This window comes from Pieris napi, chromosome 5 (genome assembly GCF_905475465.1).
Source record: "Pieris napi chromosome 5, ilPieNapi1.2, whole genome shotgun sequence".
Lineage (NCBI taxonomy): Eukaryota > Metazoa > Arthropoda > Insecta > Lepidoptera > Pieridae > Pieris > Pieris napi.
Window position 1 is genome coordinate 2,403,371 of NC_062238.1, and position 25,520 is coordinate 2,428,890.

The window sequence follows — 25,520 nt, forward strand, 5'->3', positions numbered from 1 at the left end:
GTTTTAATGTTTTTAGTTTGTAAGAAATGCCGGATATTATAGTGCATTTCCATTACTAGCACTGCGCTGCACTTTGGATTAGGTGTAATCAGTGCGGATTTAAACGAATTGAGAGAACCGCACTCAAAATCGTGTACATATTAAACGTCTAATGGTTGACTGATAATTATATATCTCAAGAAATAATTTATATTTTCGGTTAAATATTATTATTATAACACACTATTGATTAGCAAGACATTTTGTTTAATACTTAGAAAATGCAATTTCTTCTATTAAAGTATTTAAGTAGTTAATGTTCAGTTACTATTAACATTTAAAATTGTCTACCTAACGACTTCATATTTTTTATAAATTTATAGATATTATTAATATATGTATATAGACTATAAATAATATTTTTTACACAGAATACAACAATGATGTAGGTACATATGGGAAAAACGCCTTTATCACTATTTCGTGTAACTAGATAATAAACGTTTTCCCATAATTCTCATGTTTCTTTTAATTATTGGAAAATTCCGGACAGGATGTATTTAGTGGTTAACATATTTATAATTGCATAGTGAATAACTCTCTTGTACGAGAACAATTGCACAATATTGTAACAAGGTGGTAATTTAGCTGTGGTAAATAGCTTTTTTATGTCAGTTTTCCAATGTTATAGTTGGTAGCTCATATCTGAGAGTCGTGGTCAGCAAGGAAACATCTGGAGCGGAGTATCTGTTACCACCAGTCCAGCGCCTCTCTTTACAGCGTACACTTTTGAAGACGATGAGTCTTTCACTTGATCGGTCCATCTGGTTGGTAAACCACGTGATATTTTGCCTTCTGTGTGCCACGATCAGTTTCTCCATGACCGAAATATGGTATGATTTATAGTTGGCCTATGGTACATAGACGAGTCCAGTATTCTGAGTTTTTCATACCATTCCACGGTATTCATACCATTCGCCTCCAGCACCACGTCTTAAAGGTATCGATTTGCCGTTCTCAAAAATGACTTAAAGATATTTATTTTAACATTTTCTTGAAACGTTGTGTAAGTTTCGTATTTATATTTAACTAACTTAATTCTTAGTTTTACAATTATTCATAACAGCTTAATCAGTTTAATTGCGCTGTTTTAACTAAGGTGATGTTCTTTCTCTTTTCACATCGTAAATACTACTTAACAGAAAGAGATAATAATTTAGTGTAATTAAACAATATTGTATGAATAAGGCTGAGTTTTTGCTATAGATATAAGTTTGAGTTCAATATACATTCGTATCGGTAATAACACATACAGCTTCCTTAATTTAGTTAATTATACAAATTGTCTTATGCAATTGTTTGAATACTGTTTAATAAATATATGAATTTGATACGAAATATTTTGTGTATTAGGTGTTCTTTCATTAACCCGACTTTACCTACATAAATGGCCAAACAATTTTCAAGCGATTTCTTAAATACAAAACACACCAATTGGTCGTTTCATTTCTAGTTAATTGGCTAAATTTTAAGAAAGACAAATTTTATATTAAGATAGTTATCTACTAGTACCTAATTAACTGCTCAATTTACTAATATTGTATTAATGTATTGCTGTGTTAATAGGCTGTGATACAGTTTTGGATATTGTTGTTTTACAGTGTTAGATTAGTTCTGTTAGTTTAAAACAAATTTTGAGCATTTTTTGAAGACACCTGCAGACGAAACCCCTTTAAGGGGATCTTGGAGATCGTGATCTTTGCATATCATAGCTATGAATTGGACAAGATTTTGAGACGTAAAATATATTAAAGTTTTCATTTCCAATGGTGTAAAATATGGAGAAAAGGCAGGGCACGAATCTCTTGAATTGTCTTACTAATCGCAAGAGATATTACGCCGCGATAATACTATTATAACTTTCATAATCACCAAAATCATCAGAAAGGCTTCAAAACGATGCTATCTCTAGGCCGTTATATTGTCATCTAAAACTTATTATTATTTTTAAAAATTGAACTATTCTTACATTTTATATAATCCAAATGAACAATATTGCTTTTATTTCTTAATCTATAAGCATAAATAACTAGCATTCGGCTACTATAATGAGAGGTGGAGAAAGATATGTTATCATAACTTTCGTACGTGCGCAATGTTTTGACACCCTCGAACCTGCCAATAAACTTTATAACTGGTTCTAATCGGCAATTCACCATTTCAATTAAATTATTGCTTAAAGAAGGAGAATGCCCATTTACATGGAATTATTTAAAATAAATGAAATAGTTTGGAAATTGACCTTTGATCATAAGCTATAGAAGGATAATAATTTGAAGACATATAGGATTTTATAATTGAAATAAGAGACAGAATGACGCACAAAAATTTATGAAATGTATAATATTTTGGCTTTGGGATTCCTTCTTTTGAATCAATCAAGTTAATGAATATTTTAAATAAAATTACCATACGGTTTCATAGCTAATTTTAGCTGCACATGGGCAATCTCCTTGTGTACGAATGTTCGTTTGCCTTGATAAAGCATAATCGCAATTTCTCTCGCGGAATTGACTGAATCCCTAAACCTAAATAAATGCACGGACATCACATTTTATTCACACTTGGGAATTGTCTTTCAGGGTTTAGGGTGAGAGGAAGTCAGATGGAAGGTGTGGTGGCTGGTGTCAGAGGTGGCGCAGTGGAGTCCGGCAGTCCACGCGTGACATCCATGCCAAGTCTTTTGTTGTTACCTGAAACATTAGTTTATATATATAAATATCATAATAATTAGATGTCGTGAGTGGAGCAATAAAGTATTAAACTGGTGCCCAATTTAGAAGGTGGATAGACCAGATTAATGAGACAGCAGATTGGTACTTAGCAGAGAGTGTCACAGTACAGTAAGACGTGGTGGGATTTGGGGGAGGCTTTTGCCAAAAAAGGGCACACAGATATCTAGGAATGAATAGATGATAGAAATATAAATGTGTTTAAATGTTAAGTATCTGAAATAAAATGCAACAATAAAAATACAACCGGCAATATAAATAAAAAATATTGCCAAACACAAATACTTAAATTAACATCGACATATACCTGAGTGGTAATTAACTATCTTAATTTTAACATCCGCTTTGCACTTTAAGTAAACACGCCGAAGTTTTAATTCAAAGTAATAATGCATCTGGTTAGCGGTATATAAGTAAGTTAAAATGGTTTATGAACGTTTGAGATATTTTAAAAGTTATGAACGTAACAAAACAGTTTTGATTACGATCACTGACGTCATTAAGCTGTAACTAAAGCCTGAGAGCATCACATGGGATGCGGGACTTTACTTATTTATATATCCTATAACTGATGTCTGGTTGTAATGTTGTATCCTTTGAATCAACCAGTTTAATGATATTTTTACGTTTTTTAATTTTATCTGCTTGTTATACTAGAGTTAATGATTTCTACGACTGTCTAGATTGTAAGTACAGTGGAATCTCTATAACTCGATTGTAAAAATGAAAATATCGAGTTAACGAGTTTTCGACTTAACAAGAACTTCGAGATACGTATAATTTAAGTGGGGAAATTTCGACTTCCAGAGGCGCGATTGCTGAATGTATTTTTCAATTGTATGCAATGAATGAATACAATCATTTCTTGTTCACATTACGTGTACAAGACAAAAACAGTAGATTAGAAGCCCCGAATCCGAACATTCATTTTGGATATTATTGCTATTATTTCGGGGAATTCCAAGGAAGACGTCATTATATTTTACTAACTACGACTTACGGAGTCTCCTTTTAGAATTTCGAGTTACAAAGTCTAAATAATTCGAGATATCGCGTACCCCTGAAGGTTCAGCGGAAATGGCATTTTTTTCGATTTAGTGAGGATTTCGACTTAACGAGGTTCGAGTTATAGAGATTTATAAATTTAGTTATTTTAAAAGTATACGTTTGAAGTAACGCTTATTCAGCTATGACTTATAGAAGTATAGAGAAGACTATGAAAGACTTTTTTATCCCCTTATCCTTATAAAATATTCTCTACATGGTATTAACGATTAATAAAAGTTCTTGACAATTTAAGATATCTAAATTTAAATAATTTAAAATACAATAATAAGCTATACGAACAAACCACAGACAAAACAAACTGAAATACGAGTGACAGTGACATTTAAATGGCGCGAAATTTAAATATATATTTTAAATGATTGTTAGTTATTGTTCGGTAATCGGTCAACCCATAGGAAACCTAAAATTGGGAAATCGACATATCAGTATTTTCCTCAATTAGCCAAAATATAAGTTAAACAAACGTAGGCAGTATATGTGTAACGTAAATGACTCAGTAAGTTAATGATAACAGTTTTAAATATAGCATTATCTTGTTTGCAATGAGGTGAATAAATTTAGCGATTCACTTACTGTCTTCGTTCAAGATCAAGTCAAATGGTAAAATACTTTTTTATAAAACTATTATTATAAGTCTATCGTGGATAGAAAAATCTGTTCCGCTGACACATAAATTTTTGTAGTATTTAAAGTTAATAAATAAACAAACCTAACAATTCGGTCCCCGCGAAAAAGTTAATTTGTTAATCAAATCATCTGAATAAAGATGATTTTGTTCCAAATTAATTTAGACGCATTTTTTATGTGAATAATAAAATTCTAAAAATAACTTCGGAAACAATGTATTCATTAAGGCACATTACAATAAAAAAGGAGTAAGTAATCACCTTACATAATTATTTCATATTCATATTCCTTGAAGGACAATTGATTTCCTTACCTGATGCATGGAGTAGACAGCTAACACGACTAGCACGTGCATAATATTGTGTGAGTTGAGGCAGCGATCCACAGTCCCCGGGAACCACTTTTCCGGGATGTGCAGAGCACCGATTACACCACCACCCAGGGATACCGCATCCTGAAACATTCAATGCACTTCAGTGAAAGTTACAATAAGTATAAGACAGTGGCACCTCTAAAACACCTTAAAAAACACTTTAATACTAAATTAAGCCAGGAGCTATATGTAGATCCTAAAAAAAAAATTAGGGTTGAAATGCCCGAGGCACACCCTTCCGTCGTGAATATTATTTTAATTGCAAATACCACAATATGGGGTTAACCCTGGGAGCGTCAAAATAAAGATAACTTTATATAAACAAATTGAATGTTAAAATTTAAAATTTGCATCGTAAAATATACCTTAATATAATAAAGGAGTCATTATATTCGTGATTTTTAGTTATACTAATGCGATAACATTAGGCTTTAGTCAGTCAAATATAGGCTCTTATTTTGTTCATTAAAGACACATACACACCAAAAGCCAGCGAGTCGTATTAAAATATGATATGTCTATTATTAAATATACACTATGTATATATAATAGAGAGTATTTTTCATAACCTACATAATAATATTAATTATTATTGAAATTGAAGGCTAAAACAATTTAAAAAGTTTGGTCCCTGTGACAGTGTACGTTAAATGCTGGCTACATTTCCTCGCTCCATTGCGATACTTGTTCGTTAAGCGAAAACACCAGCTTTGGGGTCACTAGTACTATCTACCAGTAACGTATATAAAGATGAACAAAAATTCAACGAAAACGTTAATTGCATAGACTGTTCATGAAAATCAAAGGTAAAATTCTTGTGTCACTGTATTTGGAACGAGGCGATATGGCGACTATCCAACCCAAGAAAGTGCATTATGGAAAAGTGTATCATAAAATTTCGTCAACAAGGAAGCACTTAATATATAACAAATGCAACAGTGCTAGGTGTTTATTACCCATAAAACGTCAAAATGCGCGAGGCATATGGCTGACTCATTAAAATATTTATCATTATTTATCATGGACATTGAATCATACAAACGGTATGGGATAGACAGTCTCTCAATACTCTCTATTTTGTCTACACATCCATGTACGGCGTTTAGGCCTGCCAGGCTAATTCAGGCACGGTGGCTTAGGTATATATATTATAGTCTAGGGTAAATACGCATGAAATTTTTTTCAGTCGAGATTTCCAATACATATTATTATTATTATTATTACAGTCTCTATTGTGGGGGATTCCCTAAATACGGATATACGATTTTTTCTAGGCAATGTTTTGTCTTCTTATAAGATAGCTGCCGTCTAAAGTCCTACTAGGTATGGCGTCTTGAACGTTTAGTTAGTGAATAATGCTATACACAAATTATTTTGGTTGGTTATTATTCACTATTATCCTTGTACATTTTAAGTTCAATCGGGTCACAAATTCATCAACAAAATATGTTATCAATAGTCCAAGATAACTTAAAAAACACGGTAAACATTTCAAAAGATTTAATTTATTTAGGAAGCAAAAAAACGCGATTTTATTATTGTAATGAAATAATTTTATTCATATAAGGTTGAAATTCCTTTAACTGTCCGAGCTCTATTTCTCTCTATCAGTCTAGTATCGGGCTAAGTCCTAATTCCTTGATGGAGTGGAGCGTTCATTTGTCTGAGCTGAAACCGTACAGCTGCAGGTAATTCATTTAGTGAGAGCAAATGGAACTTGTTTCATTTTGTGTATGCAGTCTTTTTAACAAACTAAATAAATACAATATAAAGATATAAACTCTTTTGCAAAAAAAGCGGGCACCTAAAAATTACGTTCTATGGCCGATTTCAGTTAATTAAATGACATTTAAATGTCTGACTTAATCTATATACTTATGTGAAAATTAACGTGTGAAGTGAATTCTGGGATTTTTAATAAATTTTTTTTATGAATTCTTTAAAACCGATGTACAATAAGTATAAACAATAAGTGGTCGGCAATGAAGACAGGAAGATTTTTTTTAATGTAAAAAACTAATAACAAGTGTAACACAAGTGTGATCTTCTAAAGAGATAATATTATATCAACAAAAAAATAAATAAATATAGTTTTTAGGCTTATCAGTGGAGAATTCACTAATGATTATTATTCCCGTATGTGATACTTAGAATCTTGCCCTAATTGGTTTCATATACCGGATATCCGACATAATTAATATCTTGTTATGATCTATTTTTCCCGATTTAACAGAAATTTGTTTTCCTTATATAAGGAAAATAATATATTGATAAGAAAACTCGATGATTGTTTTATCTTAGGAAATAATTAAATGTGTTATCGGATTCGAAGAATATTCAGGCGCCATTTATGAATGATATCACACTGTAGTGGTTGGCAAAGTTAGTGATGTTTTGATTTCGATTGCAGATGTATGAAGGGAGTATTTGTATTGATTAAAATTTCGTAACATAAATTATTAGGGATGCAATGGGCTATTGCTAATAAGCGATCTCTTCCAAGTAACCCTAATAAGGAAAACAATCTTTTATTATATAACATATATATAACAATAACAATGAAAAATGATACAATAACTAAAATATATAAAAATCCCTTTCTGTCTACTAGAGCCAATTCACTTTTCGAAGGATTTTCTAAGTGTGAATGTTGTCTTCAAAATTTATTTCAACAAATTGTACAATAAGGTAAAAATTATTAAGAAATGACGATCATATGACTCGAAATTCACGAGTGTAACATTTTTAACAAAAACATATTTTGCTGATTTGCCTTTAGGCTACTTGATATGGCGACGCTTCGTAAACATCTTATTACGACGTCATTCATTTATATACATATAGACATTTTTAGTAATGTATTTTATTTAATATATATTATAAGCAAAAGCGCTTTTGTAATAACTACATAAGTTACATTTACGTATATATATAACAATAGAAATGTTTTACGTCTTATTTCGAGATTTTTAGAACAGGGGGCAAACGGGCAGGAGGCTCACCTGATCTTAAGTGAAAATAAAAGGGGCCCATGGAAACTCTCAATGCCAGAGGGCTCGCGAGTGTGTTGCCGGCATTTAAAGAATAGATACGCTCCTGTCTTAAAGGAGCCAATGTCGAATTGGTTAGGAAATACTTCAGTGGGCAGGTTCCATAGTGCGCAAGTTGTGCGCGGCAAAATTTGATAGAATTTCGTATTCTGTTACGACGACCGATGATGAAACTCAATGCAGGTAAAATGTGATAGAAATATTTGTTTCATTAGCTATACTAATGTTATAAAGCGGAAGTTGTTTGTTTAAGTGTATAATGAAAAAATATTTTTCTATTGGATATCGAGGAAAATGAAAGAGAAAGGCTATATTACATCACATATGTATCGTATATGTTATATTGCTAGAAACAAATAGACATAACCTTTTTATAAACGAGATCTTTCCTTCATTTTTGTCTTGAAATAAGTTTAATTTTTCAGTTAAATATTAGGAGCATATCGTTTCCCTGATCTAATTACACGCTCGACTGCCCCAGAAGTGGGCATGGGACCCTACTCAACTTCATCTTTGACATTATCGTGTGAGCTGAGCCCACTCATGTCTGAATGCGTATTTAATAAACATATAACATTGTGTTATTAGTCTAGTTTAATCATATGATTCGACGTCGTCGTGTGGTCGAACCCCAGTTTTCACTAATGGATACTTATTTAATTTCATTACATACATTAATTAACTAGACGTTTACACGTTAATAGACTATGAATCTTATGTAGAAGATTTAAGGCCAAGCATAAGGGCGCTACATACATTCTTTATCTGTTATACTATTCAGCCTTGCGATTCTGTAACTCACTTTTCGAACTCACACAGCGGTTTTCTCAGCGGCGGTCGCGCTCAAATCAGTCGTAAAGCAGTCATTTTATGATTTGGCATTCTGATAAGATCCCTCCTTGTAGTTTATTGTTTATCAGAATGCCAAATCATAAAATGACTGCTTTACGACTGATTTGAGCGCGACCGCCGCTTTGAAAACCGCTGTGTGAGTTCGAAAAGTGAGTTACAGAATCGCAAGGCAGTTATTGTTGACATCATGAGAAAATTCACATAATAAACTGTTTCATTTGAAATTCAGAAATAATACCACTGCAAATACTACTGTAATTTTAATCGGCAAGCTCCGAACGTACAATACTGGCAATTACCCACTACGTGCTCAATAAATTCACTTCGATAACTTAATTAAGTTTTATCTAGCGCAAAGTTTAACGTTGAAATTAAGTTGAAAAGTTATACGCCGTACATTGTGTAAATAGAAATAACAATAAACACTTTTGGACATCGTAAAATAGATGAAAATAATAGAAGACCAACAATGTTATGGGCGGCTTTACTGCTGAAAGCTTTCAGACAAGCCAGCAGTAATTAATCTAAACAATTAAAGTTAACTATTAAATGGATTTTTTTAAACATTTATTTATTTCACAGAATAATACGAATTTGGTTTGTAGTAATGTAACAATAGCAGTCTTGTCAGAAGCGCGACAAATTCATATGAATATATTTAACTTGTTTTTTTATGTTAACTGTATAATAATCTACCAGGTAGTCCATTTACTAGCCGTGGTACAACACTTCAACGTTCTCTCACCATAGACGTTGTTTTCCCATGATGCTCAGTGTACCTACATAAAATATACATGTTTTTTTTTTTTAATACAAAGGAACCCTACATGCCTACGTGTCTATCAGGCACGATCGGGCAGATCTGCCGGGAAGAGAGGCAGCAGAAGAGTGTTAAATCTCCCCTTTCCTAAAAAGGGATTTTATTTCCTTAGGTCTAAAACAATAGTTTAGGTACAATCATCTTACTTGGTTCTTAAAAATGTATCTCTTTAAACAAATGAAATACAAATAACCGACAGGTTCTATCGATTTTCTTTGTAGATTTTCACACATATTTTGTTTTCCATAGATTTGGAACATATTAGGATACAAATGTGGGTAAAATGGCCTTCCTTTTCTTAAATTACATTTATTAAAATATGTAAATAATATTACTCCAAAATACCTTTATGTAATTTTACCCGTCATTTTGCTCAAGTTTTAATACAACAAAAATTACACGCTGAATTGTATCGACCTTTGTCTTTGTTAAAGTCGGTCAAAAACAGGCCTTTTACTGCCAGTTAAATATTGTTAACAAGTTGGTTTGTGAATGGGTAAAAAAACCAACTTGCTAACAACCGATATTTGAGTACTTTGGCCTTGTTTCTAGTTTGAATTTAATTCCAATATTTCCTGTTAAAATTTTTGAATGAGGTTAAATGTAGGTCAAATACATAAATGATTTTGCTATAAGTTTCAGTTGAAACTATTGCGTGTGACTTTAGTTACGGTAAAAATGTAAATGCCTAAAGTGCCACAAAACATATTTGTACATAGTTATAATTATTTTACTCTGAGTCAAAATGGTGTCAAAATTAATTTTATAAGATTATTTGTATCAAGGACAAAACAAGGCAACGACTAAATCGTAAATAAAATGTCTTGTTATTGATAATATTTATCGTAATTATATAAATTATATTTTTAATTCAAACACACAATTATATAGTATTTGTATTTTTCTTAATCTGCATAGTTATAATAATAATAATTCAAAGTTTATAATTAAAACAAATTTAAAAACTTTGGTCCCTGTGGCGTCGGTAAAGCTACGCTACCTTTAAAGATGGTAGCGTTTCCTCGCTGTATTGCGATACTTATACGTTGAGCGAGGAAAGCACATACTGATAATTGCATTTCTTTATTATAATATGCTTCATATGTCTAAAAATAGCTATTTCCTCTGCAATCTAATCGCAAGTTCGCCAAGTGGAAACTTGTATTTAAAAATCTCGGGACACGGAAAGGGTAAGGTTAAAATGATTTGGATCTCTGCCAGAAGAGAAGCTTATTCGCTATAAGTCACTGAACTTGTTGGTAATATTATGTAATATTTTAGTATTGGCCTCATTCATACATACATGAGACCTTTGTGTAAAATCTTTGATTCCGTTTCAAATAAGATTCAGGTATTTGAATTAACCGAGTAACAAATATTTAGCTAAAACGAAATAATCATAATATACGAGAATATTTGAAAATCCATCATAATATATTCCAGTAGCGCTACCCCTTATGGGTCTTGACCTCAGATTGCATCTTTTATCATTTTTATTTCATAGACAAGTGACACATGTTGATACATACTTGGACTTGGGACAACCAGGTTGACGTTTTATTTCGCCGTACAAAGAGTGTTAAATACGCGTATAGTCAGAGAGCCCATTGGTGCACGACTGGGGATCAAACCTACGACCTCGGATGAGAGTCCCACGCTAGAGCTACTAGGACTACACTCTATAGGCTGCTACTTTTATATGAATTATAATAAAATTACTTACAACCAAACTTAGCCCAACTTATACGTAAACTTTACCTCGATATGGACTATAATACAAAAAATAATAATGTAAGGAATGAACCCAGCCCAGTTTCTCTATCCAAAATACTAGTCGTCACATCTCTGAGCGTTTGACAGCCGTTTCTTCATAGAAAATACTACCGACTCGTCAGTTGTTAAGATATTCGTAGATAAAGGGTCCACTATAAATCAATTAAAAGTATTTATGTAATCAGCAGTTAATAGATGTCATAGCTGAGTTGTATCAGTCTTAAAATAATGAAATTTATTAATTTACCACACAGGGAAGAAATTCTGCCAGTTTTAAAGGTACACATATTTTTTAAGCGAGGTGTAATACGAGACCGAACGCGATGTAGACTCACTGTGGACGCCCTCTGGCCAATCTAGGGGTTATAGGACATCAAATCAACATTATAAATACTTATATAATATAGGTATAAAATTTTTTTTTACTATTAATTACTTAAGATGTCATGTGGAACATGGTGTAATGGTTGCAGCTCCTTAAAAATATTGTATAAAACGTAAAACTTGGCGATTAAAAAGAGTGACAGAGAGTGTATTGCCAGTTCTTCTAGTCCATTCTACGCCCTTGATTTGAGAACTGGCAGTAAATGTAAAATCCGAAGCATTTTATATGTATTTCTTTATTAACATTCCATAAGTGTACACTGTGTTACCTAAAAGAATAAATGATTTTGACTTTTTGACAAAATTTAACATTTAATGGACGATTTACACTATATCTGTTATACATTATTCACTGTTGGCTTAATAATATTATAACAAGTTTATAGCGTCTTCATGCGTGTACTTTTAGAACGCTTTTATAAAACAAGAAGCATTTCGAGCGCTCCTCTTTAAACTCTTGCAGTTTTCAAACTTACCAAGAGAATTATTTATAAACCACTTCCGGCTTACGAAAGCTTGGAAGCTTTTTAAGTGAGATGTGACAATAAAGCTCAAAGAAAATTGAATATTCATTTATAATTTGTATATATATCGTGGTCCGTTCGTAGAAATATTATATTGAGGTCACGTAAGTGACCATTTGATGAAATGGCTCTTTATAGTTACGATAAATGCTATCTTGTTAATTGCTTGGCTGAATTTAACGAGTCAATACTTTTATTATGGATCAATGTTTTTTTAAGGTTATTTTTTATCGCTTAAAGGTTAAGGGACATTTGACGTCCCTACGAGGCGTGGAGCCCAGTAAACGCGAAGAAATGACATTTCCCCAGGTATATAATTTACAATTACAAGTACGTAATATAATATAGCGGAAATATAGGGAAATCCCTCAACTAAAGTAAGAAACTTCTGTTGTTCTTATGTGTTTTTTACCTGTAGGAAGACGTGCAGTATGGCATGTGGATCTCCGCCTCCAAAGCGCGCTGCCCTAGCCCCTGCCAGGAGTAGTCTCATGCAGAAGGGGGCCGCGAAGCACAAACGTCTCTCCCATGGGGACCAAGCCCGCATAGCCTGAAACAAATCGATTTCAAATTTCCACGACGCCCTGACCAGAGTTAATTTTAAGAAAAAGTATTTTATAAAACTTAACTTAGGCTAAGGAAAGTAAATTATAATAAAAATAGCCCTCTTCGTAGTTATACGTAGAGGTTATTGTTTTCCTCATTACGAAAAATTATTTGCACAAAATAACGTTATTATATAATAAATAACGTCGTATTGTGTTGCGTATTGGGCTCATGTAATTTAGTCCAACCAGTTATAATACGTCAGAAATCTCCAAATACCTTAGTTAATTGCTAATTAAATATATACTATGCACACGTCACTATGACGTTGTGATTTCGTTAAAAGCTGCACGTTTCCCAAATATCAGAATGACCGACAAAAGAACTTGTTTCATTGACGTAGTCTTTGAGCTTTACGATATTGGAAATTAGAATTCACAAAAGTGATCAAGGATGCGATAATACGAAATCTGTAGGTTGGTTGATTTTGGTTTTGCACATGAACTAGGCTTAGTGTCTACGTGGTATTGTAATTTATCTGTAATGCAATTTTCATTGAACCACATTGGACTCAAACCTTTTTTATAGAAACTATACAAGTTTATTTGCACTCTAACTAAAGTGCTGTTTCGTCTCTTTCTAATAAATTGTGTTTACTGAGTTGAATAGACACAGATAAGTACGTTTGTTAAAATGGCGCAATTCCACTGATTAATTTTTTACCAAAAAGAGGTAAAAATTTATGTTTACACGTGGAGTTGAGATATTTAAATATTATATAGTTTTACTAGCTGACCCGGCAAACGTCGTTTAGCCATGTATGTATTGTACATATATGTATGGAAAAATATTTTAGTTCAATATAAATAGTTCTATCTACTATAAATAAAAAATTAGGGGTTTGAAAGATAGATAGTAGCCGATTCTCAGACTTACTGAATATGCATAAAAAATTCAAAAGAACCGGTTGAACCATTTCGGAGGAGTATGGGAACGAACATTGTGACACGAGAATTTTATATATTAAAAGTATAAGGAAGGATCTGCACCGGTACTACGTTTTTTTTATGAAATTTCGAAGAAGTTCTGTTAATATTCGTAGCTTGATGTCACAATTCACTGCGTATAAAACAAACAGAATTTGTTATAATCTCATACCCCTTCAAGCTAATCATAAACTACTTATGTATAAACTTACTTTATACAGGCCCAGAAGACTTCCAAGGCAGTATACTGCCAGAGCCAAGTAACGCAGTGGCGCTGGCGCACAGTACACCGTCGCTGTCACCATTGGTATAGCACCTGTTGGCAAATATATAAATAATTCTAAATCTATGAAAAACACGAGTCTAATGTCGTTAAAAGATTTCGAGTTAATCACAAACTTTTCATCCATTAAAAGTAAATCAAGGATTTAAATGGACTTGTTCTTTTACAAAACGCTTCTTATGTCACTTATAAGGTGTACCTAATTTATATATACTTGCGAAATCAGGTAACTAAAGATACATACAAATATCAGCCGCTTTATCGCGGCCTTTGAGCGCGGCGACCGAATAAAGAAATTCCGTAACGAAAATAAAAACCTAACATACGATGACGTAATGAAAGTGCGGCCAATACGCGTTAGAGTGGGACAGAACGCATTCTGCGTCTCACATCGGTCTGGCGTCATCGGTGACGTAGCGCAGGTGCGTTAGGGTGGAACAGAACGCATACCTACTGCGTATTCACATCTCTCTGTCGTGATCGGTGACGTACGCGTTAGATTGAGACAGACTACATAGTCTGAGTCTAGTAGAGTAGAAGATTGAATTAATATCAAAGAAAAAAATATATAATTATAATTGCATCAGTTGTTAAAAAATGCCATGCAATAGCTTTACCGCGGCAGTCCCCGAGTGCCACACGTTTTTTAACATTAAAAACCGCTATGTATGCAAATCTCGTCAAAAAAGTTCATTAATCCATCCTACGTCAATCTTCTCCAATTACCTTAACTAATTGTTAATGATCTGCTAAATCTACGTAACTATGACGTAAGTATACGAAGATATAAGGAGCAAGTTTTCCCATACCAAAATATCAGAGTGAACTAAAACCTGTTTCCTTACTATAGTGTTTTTTACGTGATCAACGAAAAAGAAAAATAATTTCACATAAAATTATTAGTACAGTCATAATTGAGCCCCAATAAATCAAGGTAATAAAGTCAAATTTTTGCCCATGTTTACGATAATTTATAATTATACACGGACGAGATTGCTTTTAAGCTTACCACTTAACTTTCTAGATTTATAAACATGTTTTATACTTATTAATTTCTTGGGTGCTTAGTTATGTATATGTATATATAATATTAAATAGTTAAGTAAGTGGAACTTCATGTAAACTATTTGAAAATACTCCTTCCATTGAATTAAAGTAAGTATAAAACTTTGTTGCGTTTGTCAACATAGGAAAATTTCTAAACAAATCAAATACAGAAATGTTCATGAATTTCTGTTAAACTGAACGCATCCACTTAATATTATGTAGTCTGTATCAGTCAATGTAATCTGTATCTGTCAATGTAGTCTGTTATAATAAATATATCGCCCCTGTCTTTTCCAAGTAATTGAGCGGTTCGCACCATTGTCTAACTCAGCTGTTTTATTTATTTCTCTTTACTAAATTCCTACTCTAAAGTCTAAAATAGTTTGTAACAGGTTATGGGCCCAGACGCCCGGATAGAAATAGGGAAGTAGGATTTATAAAGTGATAGGCATCACGTTGATGCAAATTGATTTCGTGATACGTTGCGACGTCATTAACTTTTCAGCTTACAATGGCGGACCCCCGTTTTGCTCAAATTGATCGTTTGGCGGGCCGTGATAATTATCCTACATGGAGTTTCGCGGTGAAAACCTTTTTAGAGCATGAAGATTTGTGGAAATGTGTCGAGACATCGGGCATGGCTTTTACGAAGACCGAAGATACGAAGGCAAGGTCAAAAATAGTCCTTCTAGTTGACCCTATGAACTATGTTCATATCCAGGATGCCACCACGGCTAAGGAGGTATGGGATAACCTGAGAAAGGCTTTTGATGACTCCGGCTTGTTGAGGAAGGTAGGTCTTCTGCGAGAACTAATTACAACAGCTCAAGATAGAACAGCTGGATGCTGTCACAGCATTTTTACAGGGTGACATAGATGTGGAGCTATACATGTCACAACCATCCAGATATGATAATGGGACAAAAGAAGTTTGCAAATTGAATAAATCAATATATGGTTTGAAGCAAGCCAGTAGAACTTGGAACAAAAAGCTTGATAATTTTTTGAGTAGTATTGGATTTTCAAAATCGAATGTAGATCCTTGTGTCTACTATAAATATGAAAATGAACATGTTATGTTTATAACTATATATGTTGATGACATTTTGTTGTTTCACAACTGTCAGGAGTCAGCAAACAACATAAAAGTAAAAATGAAGAATAATTTCAAAATGAATGAGCTTGGAATTGCTTATTGTTATATTGGACTTTGTATTTCATACAGTTCAGAAGGAATAGCCATTGATCAAACTAGGTACATAGAAAATACATTAAGACGTTTTGGTATGGAACAATGTAACTCAGTAGGAACTCCAATGGAACCGAATATAAAGTTTTCAAGTTCTGAAAAATTTGAAAGTATACCTTACCAGGAAGCCACTGGCTGCTTATTATACATCTCACAAGGAACAAGGCCAGATATATGCTATGCAGTGCATACATTATGTCGATATAATAGTTCTCATACAGAAGAGCATTGGAATGCTGTTAAGAGGTTATTTCGATACTTACAAGGTACAAAGTATCTACAGCTTGTATACAAAAGTAATGTTGATGAAGAAATCACTGGATACTCAGACTCTGATTGGGCTTCCTGTACTGAAGACAGAAAATCATGTACTGGATACATTTTTAATTTCCAGGGTGCAGCGATATCTTGGAATTCAAAAAGGCAGCAAACTGTTGCCTTGTCTACTACTGAGGCAGAGTATATGGCGCTCTCAGCTGCTACTCAAGAAGCTATGTGGCTGAGACAGTTGCACTGTGAACTGTGGCCTTCTTTAAAGGTTACACCTATTACTTTGTACTGTGATAATCAAAGTGCTATTAAACTTACAGGTACTTACAGTTATCATGCTAGGAGTAAACACATTGATGTTCGTCACCACTATCTGAGGAACAAAGTTGAATGTGGTGATGTCAAGATTGAATATGTGGGCACTGATTCGATGGTTGCTGACTGCCTCACCAAAGCCCTACCGAAGCCCAAACACCAGCACTTCCTCATCGCTATGGGTTTGCGTTCAAGGGAGGATGTTAAACTGAACGCATCCACTTAATATTATGTAGTCTGTATCAGTCAATGTAATCTGTATCTGTCAATGTAGTCTGTTATAATAAATATATCGCCCCTGTCTTTTCCAAGTAATTGAGCGGTTCGCACCATTGTCTAACTCAGCTGTTTTATTTATTTCTCTTTACTAAATTCCTACTCTAAAGTCTAAAATAGTTTGTAACAATTTCGTAATTTTCTGACATTTCATGTTCAACCCCGTTGATACAGTAAACTCTCCGCTCAAATTAAAGAACTTATTTGCCGGAATATTCGGATAGTGGCGTATTTTAGGTTTAAAAGATTAAGAATAATGCCAGTATTGAAAAAGTATATATACTTACTGGTTGTCAAATATTTATGGGTGCGTTCTGAAGTTTATTTTGTGTAAATTAGGGAAAATATATAAATCTATTTAAATCTACAACAATTATCATATCTTTTAATATATCTTAATATTTATTTTCTATTCATTATATTACAATTATAAATTAAGTTCCGCTAATCACGAAATTGATTGACTGCCAGTACGAAGTTCGCCAGGTCAGTAATATAAACTCAAAAATAACCACATATCATTTTCAATAAATCTTTTTGTATAGACAAGGCGTCAATAGCAAAAACAGAATTATAAAGCTGAATAGATGATTTATGAATGCTCGGTGATCGCATTCTGATTGATTCCCAATTGGTATCGATTCGTTCACAATTTGTTTCGCAACTTCTTCTCATATTGCTTTTCGCGAACACAAAGCGGCGGAAATTTGATACCGGTTCAAGTTATTTCAAAGCTCTGTTTTATATAAAGGTCGTACTGAATTGTCACAACACCGCCCGTATCACCTCGACGTCCGCCGTTCCACAACTGAGCGTTTAGGCAGTTTCTGCCGCGCACTACAGCAGCTGCCCACTAAAGTATTTCCGAAACAATTCGACTTGGGGTCTTTTAAGAAAAGAGCGTACCAATTCTTCCGTACCGGCAACGCACTCGCGAGCCCCTTGGAATTAAGAGTGCACATGGGCGGCTGTATCACTTAACATCAGATGAGCCCGTTGTCCCCCTGTTCTATAAAAAAAGCCTTTATATTGTGACATAATATATAAAATCATAATATATAAATGTAACCCAGTGCCGTATGCCATTGAAGGCTGTTCATAGGTGGTTAAATAATAATTAACAACGCAGAAATCTCAGGCAAGTACATTATAAACTAGCTCTCCCGCGAACTTCGTTTCGCCTTAATATGATTTTTTTACTAATCCTACCTTTTTAGCACATATCGAACATTTTGCTATGCTACACCATCGAGACTGTTCGCTTTACCGGAATAAAAACTGATTTCTAAGTTTTTTCATGCAATTTTTCTCTCCAATAAAACTTTTCTCAGAATTCAAGTATTTTTTTTATAGAACAGGGGGCAAACGGGCAGGAGGCTCACCTGATGCTAAATGATACCGCCGCCCATGGACACTCATGATGCCAGGATGCCAGAGGGCTCGCGAGTGCGTCAAATTAGTCAAATTAATTTAATACTTTTTATTAAGTTTTCCTTTTGTTTAAACCTTTTTGTATATATTATGTATTCCATCTTTGGCTATATCTATACTACGAGTATAATTCTTGTTTATTACATAGAATTTATGTTTGATACAGGATTACGAATTGAATAAATAAATAGTTTGTTATGTTAAAATTACTTCATACCAGTTAAAACGAGTTTCGAAATTTTAAAATACGAAAAGCTACATTAAAAATGGAAAAGCGGGACGATACGTTACAATCGACATAAAATCTCGTAGACGCTAGGAAGTGGGAATGTGGGGCATTTATATGGGTCTGAAGTGTAGCGTTTTGCTCTATTTGTGCTAAAACTCATTCTAACTTTATCTTTTATGTAAGCGCTTCATGCTTGCCAAAATGTAAAAAGATATTTAGGTTAGATTTTAAATAATATTACGTAATGTTTGTTGGTGATAATTTTATTTATTTAACTAAAGTTTTAACGGGCTTCACCCCATTGTCCTGGGTTTGTTTTCCATCGAAATAATAAGAAATACAATTATTTTTGGTTGGTAGTTGGTCGAAAAAACCTGATACTGCCTTGCGATTCTGTAACTTACTTTTCGAACTCACACAGCACAGCACTCCGATAAACAATAAGCTACAAGCTCCCACCTTTTCAGAATGCCAAATTATAAAATGACTGCTTCACGACTGATTTGAGAGCAACCGCCGATGCGAAAACCGCTGTGTGAGTTCGAAAAGTGAGTTACAGAATCGCAGGGCTTGTCACGGAATTCTTCAAAGGAATTCAAACAAAACCCAAACGAACGTACAAAGATATCCAGCAATAAAATTTATACATAGCATAATATGTACTATTTTGTAACTACCATGCCTTAAAATACGTAATTAGCCTGATAAATATATTTTTAGTTTAGACAAGAAGAATAAAATAACATATATTTTTCTTCTTGTCGTTATTTAATTAAAATCTAATTTAATCCGATTAAAAGTATTATTTCTTATAAAAGTAAGGTCATATACATAAATAAAATTTTATTCCAAAGCATAAAGCTTTGACCGTGAAATTGCATATGACTAATGCATAATAATATTGATAAAGACACAATGGCCGTACTTTGTTGACAACCAATGAATATGTAATTAGTAGTTGCATGCAAGGCCCTGCATTTGATAATCTGTGGAGAAAATCGAAAAGCAAAGTATATTTCGTCACATTCAAATTGAAATGTTCGTTTAAGGTTTTATTTATCAAAGCATTCATATTTTCACAATCTAACATTAGTTTATATTAATTATGTATTTTATGGTAGGGGAGCCCACGATGCTAAATGGGGATTTACTCGAGCGTCGTAGAGACCTATTGGGATGCAAAGCTTAGATAATAAGAAGAAAAAAATGTTATATGATATATACCTTTTCATCGGTGGGGGAAGCGGCTATAGATTGTTAAATATGTAAAAAAAAACTGTTGCATCGACATCCTCGAGCGCGTCAGATATTGATAGCATCAATGCCCTACGTATTTTTAATAATGTACGTATGTTAATCTGATCGTTTGCATGATGCGGGTGGTTGTATTTAAGGGTTGAAAATGAAAAAAAAATAAAAATTATCGAGCGCGTCAGATTTTCTAAGGGAGTGTTAAGTGCACCAAAAAAAAGCTCTCATTCACTAATCTGACGATTTCGATGTGACGCAAACCCACGGCCATTTTCATAATTTGCAAAAAAAAATCGCAATTTTGAAATACTCAAGCGCGTCAGATTAAGATATATGTGGTTCATATTTATGTTCTAAACGTACTGTCTCATAATCTGACGATTATCTAGAGGGATTCGCCTGATCTGACAATTTTTTTTTAGAAAAACGGTTCACCTAAAGGGCCATCCCTGCAACTTCCCGCTAATTCCATTCCTGGGCGCTTAAAATTGATATTTTGAGCTCGCTGAGTTCAAAGAAATAACATTTCTATGCATTTGAGCTCTCCCAGCTCGAAAGTCTGATAGAAGTTTCATAGAACACTATTTTTGGAATTTTCAAACCGCAATAACTTTTGAATGGATCAAGCAATTTTCACGCGGTTGGCGGCATTCGACGCAGTTTTATCATCGTCATAAGTAATTTTGCAATTTTAATTGATCGAACCACAAATTTTGGAGTAATCCTGAAAAAACACTTTTTCGGGTTTCTTTCGTTCACGATATCTCTCGAACTAATCAACCGCTTTTGACCAGCTTGGTGGAGATCGAAGTGGTTTTTTCTCAAAGGCGGATTAGTTTTTGAAGTTGATCGATAAAGAAACCACTTTAAAAAAAAATATTTCTTATTTTTTTAAGATTTTTCAAAATTTCTTAAAATCTATCGGTCCGAATCGGTTCAAATTCACAGGAAATGTAATTTTGAGGAAAATATTTAGAACGCCGTTTAGTAGATTCCGATCGGTTTAAGGAAATGTAGGCATCACGCAGCTGCACGCATTTAACTTTATCGACGAATTTTTGTTATTTCGGCTTGCGGAAATCGTCAGATTATATATTTTTCATTATTCTGGAATTATTTCCTTCAAAATAAAAAATAAATTAGCTACGCTCGAGAATGTCGAGATGACGTTTTTTTTTACAACTTTGTTGCCCTCCCCTTTTTTTCCGTCACTCTCAAATTGTCAGATTAGTGGAATGTACACTTTTTAGGATGTAATTAACTCACCCTACCTTAATCTGACGCGCTCGGGAAGTTCTGATGGTCAATTTTTTTTTACTAATCTGATCCTGTCTCCTTCACGCGCGGCCTTATATATGGGCCTCATATTTTGTGGAGGTACTTAACCGGGTACAAGGTATCCCCCTATATATTAATCTGCCGCGCTTTAGTAAATCCCGAAATCCCCTCTTGGGCTCCCCTACCATTATATAAGCAGTTATATCGCAGGATTCGGATCGATATACGAGAATAAAACGTGTTAACGTAAATTGTAAAAGTATCGCACCTTTTTAACTATTAGATTTCTATTTATATTACATTTACAACAAAAGGAATCCTGTCAAAATATATTTTGATTGTCACCGCCCGGATAGGGAGAGAATTAGGTGAGGTTAATCTGAGGACACCCGTCAGACAGACGCGGTCCAGTCTTTCTTTTTTGTATATTTTTTTTTATACTAATCTTTATACTAAGATATTATAGAACATAAGGCCTAACATAAGACTAATTAATAATTTACGTCTAACCTAATTCACTAATAAGGATTTTTAACATAAAGTGTTCATAATAAATTTACTATACACTGACTAGACACCACGTCAAGAAATATAGCCTCGACATTCACGTGATAGTGGAGCCTTTGTTCGTGGGTTCCAGTAATCTTTTTAATATTATGGTGACGTTCTCTACTTTAAGGTCCCCATGGACGTAGACGTTGTGTACCAGGGAGCATCTTTCATTTAACTCTCACCATATCTAATCGAAATGTAGGGACTTTAAGCTTTTACTTAAAAATTATCAATGAAACATACACCGAAAAGTCTGCTTTTCGTCAACGATTCGACCGTTCTATTATACGGTACGCTGGAGAAATTATTGTGCAATTTTCTAAGAAATCTTCATAACATAAATTAGACCTATGAGACAGTCAGAACTATACAGATCGATGACGCAGGAAAATATAATGAACGACAAATATTTTTGTTGCAATTATAGCACATGCACATGCATTATTTAGTGTTTGCCGGTTGCAATGTTCGCCTTTTGTTTGTAGTTTTGTGTCCACTAGAACAAGGTTTTCTCGCTTTATATAATGTGTAGTCAATATGAGGCAATATGAATATGACCTTAAAAAATAATATAATAACTAAAATGTATTATTAAAAGGAGTCCCTTTCGGCAAGGTTCCGAAGATACTGGGAGGGTTATCCCTTTGAATAGCTAAACTAATTCTTTGTCCGAGGTAGCTGCCAGCTCTTCAGTCTCATGTGTATTTATGTAGGTCGGTTGGACGCAATGCCATAAAGAAAATTACAGTTTAGCCTGGTCCGCCCGGAAAAAAAAGAGACGTTTCACGTTACTGGTAAGGTCTGATGGAATTTAAAAGACAGGAGCAGATTCTTGGAGAGACTTAGCGAGGTCTGGTGGAGGGTAATATGTAATAAATACTTATTTATTTGTGTAGGATTGGTGTTCTTACCACTTATAACCGATCACAGTTATTTACCAAAATTGAACTCATTTCAAATTTCCGGAAATACGATCATAAACAACCTGAATAGATTTTGATGAAACTTAGACAGTTGATTTATATATATACAATTGGAATATGCCTGATTTCAATTAATTTGGAAATCACTTTTATTACTTTTGGAAGTTACTTAGTTAGTTAGTTTATACCGGCTGGGAATTGTATCAAGTGGAGGTCTGTGGTCTACCAATCCCGCTCGGAAACGTTAAAATATGAATAAATAATACGATATTCTCAATAAATAATTATTTGATATTTGCGTTTCAATATGTCGAGTCATATACTTAACTGAGTTTTCTTGCTTGAATATATTTAAGGGTCAACCAGCATAATGCACCGTTCCACCGCAGATCATGATTAATGTTCCACCAGTCCCTGGAAAGCTAATGGCCTGCCCTGATTCAGCAATGCGGATAACATTTCTTATACAGATTCATTCTTCACGCTATATTTATAAATGGTTAATGGATATTGAAGATAAGCCAAAGCAGTGACTATAACATTATTCCTTGAATAAACTATCGCTTTATCTTGTTTGATCCAGTAAGACTATTCTATATTAGATTTCGTCTTAAACTTCCGTATTAAAACAATCAACTAAATTGAAGACACTACAAACTTCTTTGTTTATGTATAATGAGTAAAAAAATAATAAAATTACAAATTATAGCAGACTGTGGCGTTAGGAGTTAGAATGTTTAATACCTCGCTCGCTTCTGAAGGCTCTACTCCAAAAAGTACGAAATCCAAGATTCAAATACAATAAGGATAGATTCACAATGGAGTTTTATCGACAAGTTCATGGCGTTTTATTCATTTATAACGTCGTCTCGTGTTCATATTACCTTAACAAAGAAAAGTTGTAAGGGTAGAAGACAGTATTAGAAAAAATATTAATAGGAAAGAAATAATAAAGAATAATTTTATATGATAATGCGCTGTTAAAGGCAAACTATCAAAGAGAATAAAGATTAACGAAAATAGATTTAGGTTGGTGGGCTTGTACCGTTAAAAGCTTGCTAAGAATGAACACACTTTTGACCCAACCCTACTCGATATAGATTCAATGCCAATGCAGAGAATGACGTCAAAAGGTAACCAAACAGGTTATATACTTTGATATATCTCTCTAATTTTGTCATGTAATACATAGATTATTACCATATCGGGGCTTAATTAACAATGTTTTTTAGAGCATTTTTATGAAATATAGCACTTGTCAGCAAAAGTTAGACAGACATATCCAAATATAGGTTAAACGCGAAAACCGGGACACCTATCCATTATCTAATTAAAAACAGACATACCTCACAGACTAATGATTTTTAATAGCCTTCAAAGATTTTAATTTTTGAACTAAGATAAACCAGCGAAAATAGCGACGTAATGCTGTTATTCAGGGTACTATACCAAAATATCTAATTTTTTAATAAGAATTTAGATCAGTGTTTCCCAACCTTTTTTGTGCCAAGTACCACCTTAGCCTACCTAAAATTCTTATTTATGTAACATTGTTTATACATATATTAAAAAATTGAATTGTTCACTTAAAAACGAAACAATAAGTAAATTTTCAAAATTTAAAGAATTGTCTATATTAATTTAGTGACATCTTTGCGCAAAATGCTTGCTGCTCAGAGATTTTATATTAATTTAGCTTCAGTCTCAAATCTCCACGTTGTCCAGTCTCCAGCTGATTTCGATTTTCGCCCCCCTTAACAATCAAATTGCCAAATATTGGAATTAAATAGGGAAATATTGATATAGATTATTTTTGATTAATAAAATATGATATTTATTATTTAAAATAGCCTAAAATATAGCACTGGCTAGCACCTCCTCATAAATGTATCATATCCGAGTAAATAAAATTACTATAAAGAAATCGCAACATATCAAAATCAGCAGCGATATTTACAAAAAAAGCTCGTCTATCGCTGTTCAAATACAGGTTATGGGTATGAAGTTCGCGCAACCTTGCCACGTAACAGTCGCTTTATAAAAAGCTCCATTGTTATAAGATATTAAGACCTGTATACATAGATATTGTGTGGAGAATCGTGACTGGCTTGATTTATGATCTAGCATGCCAAAGTACATAGAACGTGAAACGATGTTAGGTATTTTTTTGTTTATAAGGAATTGTATTAAAGCTCGTGTACTCTTAGTAATTTATATGGTTAAAGATCCGGGTGCGTGATTGCTATGTTTTAGTTATCCCAGGAAATACTATATTTAATATTTAATTAATTAGTGCCAATCGTCGTTGATGAAATGTCGATGATGAATGAAACATTCATCCACTTTTTCACTTAAAATTTTATACAGAAATAATTACATTTTTTCCAAGGACCTCTTACAGAGTATATGCCTCCTTCAACTTGCTCCATCACTTTCTATTTTGAACATTCTTGACCATCTTCTGCACCAACTTCTTTAGGGAAATATATTTTAACTTAAATTACAATTCAATGACATTAATTCGTGGCTCTTTCAACCACTTGAACCGATTTACTTTAAGATTTCAATAGAAAATTTTACTAAAGGGAATCGGTTAAGAGTCGAATTCACCAAATTGAATAGTTTGATTGGGTACGGGTGCG

The 25,520-nt window shown here is 33.4% G+C and overlaps 1 protein-coding gene across 1 annotated transcript in view; it reads right to left on the reverse strand.

The window, feature by feature from the left end:
* Positions 1 to 638: 638 nt before the first annotated feature.
* LOC125049953 (progestin and adipoQ receptor family member 4) overlaps positions 639 to 25,520 on the reverse strand; it is a 50,114-nt gene continuing 25,232 nt past the window's right edge. The window contains exons 4-7 of the mRNA XM_047649509.1: positions 13,987 to 14,090; positions 12,655 to 12,792; positions 4,780 to 4,920; positions 639 to 2,732 (exon numbers count right to left, since the gene is read on the reverse strand). Of these exons, the coding sequence (XP_047505465.1) occupies positions 2,667 to 2,732; positions 4,780 to 4,920; positions 12,655 to 12,792; positions 13,987 to 14,090 (449 nt within the window). The 3' untranslated portion in view covers positions 639 to 2,666. The remainder of the gene's footprint in view (positions 2,733 to 4,779; positions 4,921 to 12,654; positions 12,793 to 13,986; positions 14,091 to 25,520) is intronic.